This window comes from Trichechus manatus, unplaced genomic scaffold (assembly GCF_000243295.1).
Source record: "Trichechus manatus latirostris isolate Lorelei unplaced genomic scaffold, TriManLat1.0 scaffold00050, whole genome shotgun sequence".
NCBI classification, from domain to species: domain Eukaryota; kingdom Metazoa; phylum Chordata; class Mammalia; order Sirenia; family Trichechidae; genus Trichechus; species Trichechus manatus.
The window spans coordinates 15,814,170-15,821,992 of NW_004443986.1; the positions used below are offsets into that span (position 1 = coordinate 15,814,170).

The 7,823-nt window shown below is 53.3% G+C and overlaps 1 protein-coding gene across 1 annotated transcript; it reads right to left on the reverse strand.

Annotated features, from left to right (window-relative positions):
- Positions 1-3,615: 3,615 nt before the first annotated feature.
- On the reverse strand, positions 3,616-6,054 carry TRIL (TLR4 interactor with leucine rich repeats). Its single transcript, XM_004377493.2, has one exon. It carries the CDS (start codon positions 6,052-6,054, stop codon positions 3,616-3,618), a length of 2,439 nt encoding a protein of 812 aa, XP_004377550.1.
- Between the last annotated feature and the right edge of the window lie 1,769 nt (positions 6,055-7,823).

Below are 7,823 nucleotides of genomic sequence, written 5' to 3' on the forward strand. Positions count from 1 at the left end.
TGTGTTGTTGTTAGCTGCCAGCTAGTCGGTAACAACTCATGGCAACCCCACGTGTGCAGAGTAGAATTCCTCCATAGACTTTTCAAGGCTGCGACCTTTCAGACGCAGATCACCAGGCTTGTTTCCCGAGGCGCCTCTGGGTGGGTTTGAATCGCCAAACTTTTGGCTAATAGTGAAGTGCTCAATCGTTTCTGCCACCCAAGGACTCATTCATCCTGTGTACTGCAGAATGCCACAGCTACTACAGTTAATATTTATTGAACACCTGCAGTGTAACAGGTGCTGATGAATGCTCTCTCCTCATTCATTTCTCGTGATAGCACTATGCCGTCCGGACTATTAGGACCCCCATTTTAACGGATGAGGAAACTGAGGGACAAGGAGATTAGGTAAGCAGAATGAATGCCATCTTCTGATAACTAAGATTCTCTTGTCACTTCACCATCATTATTCCGAACTTTAACACTATTATAATTGTCTGCAGGTGGTAAAGGCAGGAGTCACAATCTGTTTTGAACCTGGGTCATGGTCTGGAATTTTGAATGTATTTCTGACATTAGAATGCTTTACTGTCATTTATCTCCAAATTTAGCAGTGGAAGGGGAGCAGTTAACTAGGAATACCAGATAATCCAGTGCCTATTTTAATGCTCTCTTAATATACAGTAGCTGCCCATGTTGCTGTACTTGTGGTGAAAACCAGATGCCTGGCAAATGAGTGAAGGTGGTGTAATCACATTCTAATTAGTACCTGGCAGCATCGCAAAGTTCTCTGCCTTATGAAAGCACTAAATCCTACTTGAGTTAAGGGTCCCACCACAACAATTCCAGATTGTTCAATGGTCATTTAATCAAACACTTCTAACTCATGCAAAGTTTGTTATTTTTAGAAATTTTATCTTTTGATAAACTTTATAATGGCAAGAATAACCTCCAGATCACAATTCTTCCTTCTGCTTATTGATCATGAAAGTCAGAGGGGTTGGCCTTTAATTCAGTTTCCTTTAAACAGGCAATGGCTGCTGAGACCGTCATCTTGCTGCGACTGGTATTTAACCACACTTTGACACCATGGCTGACCATCTGCCTTTACAGCCATCTCACTGTCTCTTTGGGCATAAAGTCTCACAACCATTGCCTTAAAAAAAAAAAAAAAAAGCCAAATAATGTCTAAGCTCTACTATGGAAATTAAAAAATAAAACAGTAAAAGGGAAGGGAAAGACTTCAAGCTCATGTTTCATTTATATTGATGAAAACGAGCTGTAGAAAAATGCAGCATATCTTTGTGAAAGTGCATAAAATATTTAGAAACTCCGACAATAAAACATCTCTGTTAGTAAGTGGCTTTATTGTTGTATCTGAACATAACAATGTATAACATTTATTCATTTCCCACTGAAAGATCTTCCAGTGAAACTGTTAAATAGAACATAGATCCAGGCATTAGGCATTTTCAGTGATGTTCTTCCTTTGAAAGGGTTGGTAGTTGGGGGAGGAACCAGAGATCTTTTCCATACTTTCAACTGGGACTATCACACTGCTGTGCAGAAGAAACAGCCAAGAGATGCAACAGCTCTACAAGTGAAAAAAAGCCAAGAATGGTGCCCAGAGCCGGAAGATTGAAACTAGGAGTGGACAACTTCACCTTTCCCATGTACAACATGCTCTGAATCTAAAACGAGCCCTGGCGGCAAACTAAGAGTGACAGTCTATTTCCTGTGGTTTATTAAGTTTTGGCCCCATAGATAAGACTGCCAGAAAAGCAGCTGCAGCTTAAGTGGTCTGGACATTCACTCATCTGAACATAAACAAAGAGCAGCTAATTTAGATCTCTGGGTCCCTCTTCAGCTGTTCGGACCGCCGCGGGCACGGCTCAAACCAGGCCAAATATAAAAGAAGTGAACTGGGGTTGAAGAACCCCTGGACTGTGATGGATTCCCTGAGTCATCAGGACCTCAGGGGCTTTAAGGCCCTGAACAAAAGATTCACTGTTGGCCTCAGCACCAGTGTAGTGGCCTCCACTGCACTCCACTTCCGATAAAACACGCTCTTGTGAAAATAACCACGGCGTGCACCCTCCTAATGACTGCACTTTGAGATCCCATGCCAAATTACTAATGTAAACCAAACCACTACATTTAGTGTCAAACATGTATTTCGTAAATATCAGGGAAAGAAACTATTCCAGATAGTTGAAAACAACGCAACAAATACAGGAGCCTAACCCTAAGTTTAAAACAAAAACATTTAAAAGAAATACTGCCACTATTAACTAAGATTCAATAACATAGTAAAACACTGTGCAGTGGAGGGATTAATTCGAAAAATATATAATTATTTCACAGTGAGATCTAAGTACTCATAGAATCTTCTGGTTTTAGTAGAAACAGACACCCAATGATGTATTTTTTTCACATTTTTTCGCATCATTTCTTTCCTTCTACTATTTCATACAGAATAAGACATTAATGTGGTCAAACATTACACTATCAAATGACAAGTCACCTTTTGCTCCCCCTTATAATTAGGAAATTATGTTATCGATTAACTGTGCATCTCAGGCGGAGGAGGGAGGGAACGATCAACTGTGTGTCACTGATAAAAACATGGTAGTGCCACACTGCATGTATCCCAGTCTAGACAGATTGTCAGAGATGTAGGACGTGAACCGGACTTGAGTTTGCCATGGGGTCCATCAGTTACATACACATTGCTTTCCTTATCAAGTCTGACATTTCCATATATAGGTTAAAAGAAAAAAAAAAAAAAAACTCCACAGGAGCAACCCTGACAGAGAAGTCTTACAGGCAGGCTACTCCTGAGAATATAATCTTAGTTACTCTGGAAGCCAGCAAACCATCTTCTCACGTTCGTGTTAAAAGCAAATCAGTTGAACGGCCACAAAGTCCAACTAAAATAGTCCTTGAGTTTATTGGTCAGTTTGTTAAATGTCAGAGCTCTTCACATTGTTGAAAAAAATTAGTGGCTCTTGTTATTTAAACATCAAAGTATCCTGAAGGCTCTCTCAGGCAACATTAATGAGTTCCTTGGTGGGTGGTTAAACTTTACCACCCGTTTACAATGTCACCCTTCTTGTCAGAGACCACCAAACCAGTGGAGTCAGCTGCCAAGCCTTCTTTGTAGTGGTAATAAGTTCCTTTTTCCTTAAATAGAAACAAAACTCCTCTGTGTGACACTGAGCAAAGAAAAAGCATGCACCCAAATCTCTTTCTGGCTACGTTGCGGGCGCAGGGACCCTTCTCTACCCTAAACGGGGCCAGGTTTATGGCATTGCAATGCCACAAAAGCCATTCCCCCATAGCTGTCCCAAGGCCTCCACGTGAAGAAGGCCTCCCACCATCCATGTGTCCTCTGCTCTTGGCCTTGACCACCAAGCACCATCTATTTACTTCATGAGGGGATACGGGGTATTGGAAAGGGTGCCCAAATTGGCTCTCTGTTCCCTTTGGCCTCCCCCTTGGCAACTGCATAAAAAGGGACAAGGCGAAGGTCTGACACAAAGGGAGCTTTCCCTGAGGTGGGTTGAGGGGCTCCGCGGGGAGGTGGCTTCTCAAGGCCAATGAGACGGTCTCCACATCTCTGGAAGCCCTGGACCTAGTCCGCAAATCGCTGCAGAAGATGGTCTTCTCGCCTCAAGCTGCCCCCCGTCCCGCTGCCTGCGCTGTCCATGAAGCGGTCGCACGGGAACTCGATGAGGTCGGCCTCGCTGAGCGCACACACGGTGGTGCGCGGCCGGTGCGACTGGAATCCCCCAAAGTCTGCAGACACGCCAGTTCCCATCGAGCGCAGGGGCCGTCGGGTGGAATACATGTGGCGAACGTGGACCGGGGCCCCGCCCTTCCGCCTGGCCCGCAGCTTCCTCCGCAGCCAGCGCGACGCCCAGGCAGCCAAGGCCAAGAGCACCAGCAGCGCGTTGACGGCCAGCAAGACCAAGGTCAGCAGCTGGTAGTCGAAGCTGCCGCGGCTCCCTGGTTCCGGCAGGGTGACCAGCCCGGCGCAGTGGTCCCGCGGGGCCACGGGGCAGACCCGGCCGCCGAGCACGCCCTCAACGCATACCAGGTAGGGTGTGTCCCCGCGCAGTTCGCGTAGCGTGGCCGAGTCACTGCGTTCGGGCAGGTAGACGAAGCGGTGGAACTTGGGCTGCTGACCAAAACGGTCGAAGAGCAGGCGAAAGCGCGCGCCGCCCAGCGGCCGGGGGCTGCGGTGCTCGCGCACAGCCCAGCGCACCGAGGCGCTGTTGGCGCCCACCGCCTCCACCGTCAGGTTGCACAGGATGAACTTGTTGAAGTCGCATGGGTCGGTCACCAGCGGAGGTAGGCCGACCCTGCCGTAGGCCTGGGCGGCGCGCTCCTGCTGCTCCGCGGCCAGGCTCTGCTTCGCCGCGCGCTGCCAGGGGTCGTCGGCCGGAGGAGGCGCAGAGCCAGACGCCACCGTCCGGGTGGGCTCCGCAAGTGCAGGATCGGCCCGGGTCGGGCGTCCCCCTTCGGCTTTCTCGTGCAGGTCCAGCAGGTGTGGCGCCGGGACCGCGACAGCGGCGGCGGAGGGATCCGGCTGCTGGAGGCTGGGGCCCCGCTGGCTCAGCCTCAGTACGCTGCGGTTGCTGATGAACTCCCTGACGGTCCCATCCCAGGCCACGCCGGGCAGAAATCGCCCCCGCTGCTGCGGCTGCGGCTGGGGCGGCAACTCCTCGGCGAGGCTGCCTGCAGGGGGCGCCATCTTTTCCCCCGCTGCTGTGGGTAGAAACAGCCGCCTACTGTCAGCGGTCGGGGAAGCAGAGAGCGAAGAATCCACGCAAGACCCATTCTGCAGCTGCTGGTCATCTAGGTAATCCAGGTACTTGCCCCGAAGAGCCGGAGGGTGGCGACACTGCACGAAAACGGTGAGGAGCCGGCCCTGAGAGTGCCAGTTTCCCATCCAGCGCTTCAGGCCCCGCAGCCGGCAGTCGCAGGTCCAGCCGTTGCCGTCTAGATCCAGCCGGTAGAGGGCCGGACTGGCCGCGAAAATGTCCCCGGAGAGGGCGCTGAGCGCGTTGTCGCGCAGGCTGAGCTCGCGCAGGCGGCCGAGATGGCCGAAGGTGGCGGGGTGCAATGTGGACAGCTCGTTGCCGCTTAGGTCCAGCGCCTCCAGGCTGCGCAAAGGCTCCAGCAGTGCCGCAGGCAACTGATTCAGCCGGTTGTCCTCCAGGCGCAGCTCGCGCAGGGCCTCCAAACCCCAAAAGGTCTCCGGGGCGAGGTGTGAGAGCTGGTTGCCCCTGAGCGACAGCAGGCCAAGGCGTGGCAGGTGCTGGAAGACGCGTGGCCCGAGGTGCTGCAGGCTGTTGGAGGAGAGGATGAGGGTGGAGAGGGAGCGCAGCGGTGCGAAGGTGGCCGCGTGGCGCAGGGAGGGTTGTAGCTCGTTTGCAGAGAGGTTGAGGAAGCGCAGCTTGCCCAGATGGGCGAAGGCGTTCTTGCCCAGAAAACGGATCCGGTTGGACTCCAGGTGTAGGTAGAGCAAGTTGCTCAGGGGGGCGAAGACGGCGTCCGGCAGAGCCCCCAGGGCGTTCCCGTCCAGCCGCAGCTTGACTAGACTCTCCAGGCCCTCGAAGGAACCGCGATTTAGGCGTCCTATCTCGTTTCCGTTGGCGTAGAGGATGCGCAGCTTGCGCAGCGGGGCCAGCGTGCCCGGAGCTAGTGCTTGCAGGAGATTGTTCCCCAGGTACAGCTCCTCTAGCCGCGAGAGTTTCTCGAAGGTCTTGGGGTGTAGAGAGCGGATCTGATTGTATTGCAGGTCCAGCCGTCGGAGCTGCCCCAGGCGGTGGAAGTCGAAAGCCGTGATGTTGGTTATGAAGTTGCCGCCGAGGCTATAGGTGAGCACCTCCTGGGAGCTCGGCAGCGAGCTGGTCTTGGGCACGGCGCGGAGCCCCCTGTTGGTGCAAAGGAGGTGCTGAGGGTGCTGGCAGTCGCAGCGCTCGGGGCACACGGGCTCGGCCCGCGGCGGGAGCGCGAGGCAGCCGCACACCAAGAGCAGGAAGCGCACGGCGCGGGCAGCCTCCATCGCCGCCTGCCCTGCGTGCTGCGGCCGGATCGTCCTCTTGGCCCGCCGGCTCTGTGTCTCCTCTGCATTCCCCTTGGCCTGGCCAGAGTCGCTAAACGGCCTCTTTCGGACTCCGCTGCGCCGTCTGGCCCCTTCCTCGCCTTTTGTCCGGTGGCTGGACCGGGTCTCTGCAGGCGGGATTCGCCTGGCCAAGTCAGGCGGCCCTGGGGGCTCGGCGAGCTACTTGTTGCATTTCTGCAGAAAACAGTTTCTCCCGGTGCGCGTTGGGGGGCGGGGGCGGGAGCAAGACCTCGCGCTTTTTGTTTGCTGTAGAGGCCGGAGAGCTGGATTCCCTGGCGCGGATTTTCCTCGCCGAGTGGATTCCCCCAGCTGCAGGCGGGAACCCTTCCAAGAGCTCCTCGGGGCGCGGCTTGGCTGCTGCGCCCCAGCGCTCGGCCCCCGCAGCCGGCTCCTCCTCGCTCGCGTTCCCGGACACTGAGCGCGGCCTCCGAGGAACAGCCCCGGGAGGAGCCGGAGGCGCGCAGGCTGTGTCCGGAAGGGTCCAAGCTCGGCGAGTGGCGAGAAAATCAGGCGGAAATTCGTTCTTCCCACACTCTGCCCCCCTCCCCCCCCCGGGGACGCAGGCGGAGAAAGAGGATACGGCGGAGGGAGGACAGACCTCGGCAGGGGGAGGAGGAAACACTAAGTGGCTCCACGTCTGGTCAGCCGGAGTCCAGGACGCCAAGTGAGAAAAAGTAGGGATTAAAAACAGCTGTACCGGTCGGCCACGCAGGGCTGGGGGCGGGGGTGGATTACCGGGCGAGCAAACGGGATTTGCAGACAGAGACCTTTTTATTTTAGATAAGTACACCCGCCGTTTCGGAGCAGTGGGCGCGCGCCTCGCGTTCTTCGTTTTTAAGTCAGTTGCTCTTCCAGGAGCCAGTCTGAGGGAAGTTCTGGCAACACGGAGTCCGCCAGCATTCTTTAGGAAGTTTTGTCGAACCCAAAGTTGTCTGCAGAGACCTCTCGGTGGGCTGCTCTTGGTGGTCAACCCATTCTGACTGTTGCCTGTTTGGGTTTTTGACCTGTGTATGTGAGTAGCCAAGGAGAGGCACCACCCCCGTTTAGATACCTGACTGGAGTATTTGCTTGGTCCTGCTGCAGGCAAGAGCGTGGAGAAAGCTCAGAACTGGTTCTTCCACTGTGAAAATATCTCCGGCAAATTTGAGTGATTCAGGCCCATAAATTCAACGGTCTTACAGCCCTTGGGGCAGACTCCTCACGTGTGCATATATATAATAACCTTTGCAGACACTGCGTAACTGCTCACTGCAGTGCCCTCCTGCTTCATGCCTGGACTTGCAGTGCTCCTCAAACGTCTTAAGCCTGGCTTAATTGAAGAAGTAATATGTTTTATTATCAATAGAGAATGGAGCATTTATTTATGGCTCCTCTGGGACAGCCCCTGCTTAGAGTGAGAATGGACAAGGAATAGCTTTAATTGCTACTAGTTTATGCAAACCACCTTGCCAAAATAATTGCCTCTTCAACCCCCTTCCCCAGGATGTTCAGAAAATGTAATTTTGAGTACCTACTCTGTGCAATAGCCTGGTGATCTGCTTCTGAAAGATTACAGTCTTGAAAACCCTGTGGAGCAGTTCTACTCTGCACACATGGGGTTGCCATGAGTCAGAATTGACACTAAGGCGATTACATAACAACAACAACTCCGCAACAGAGGCTCCTGGGTGGTGCAGACTGTTTGCACTCAACTACTACCCTAAAGGTTT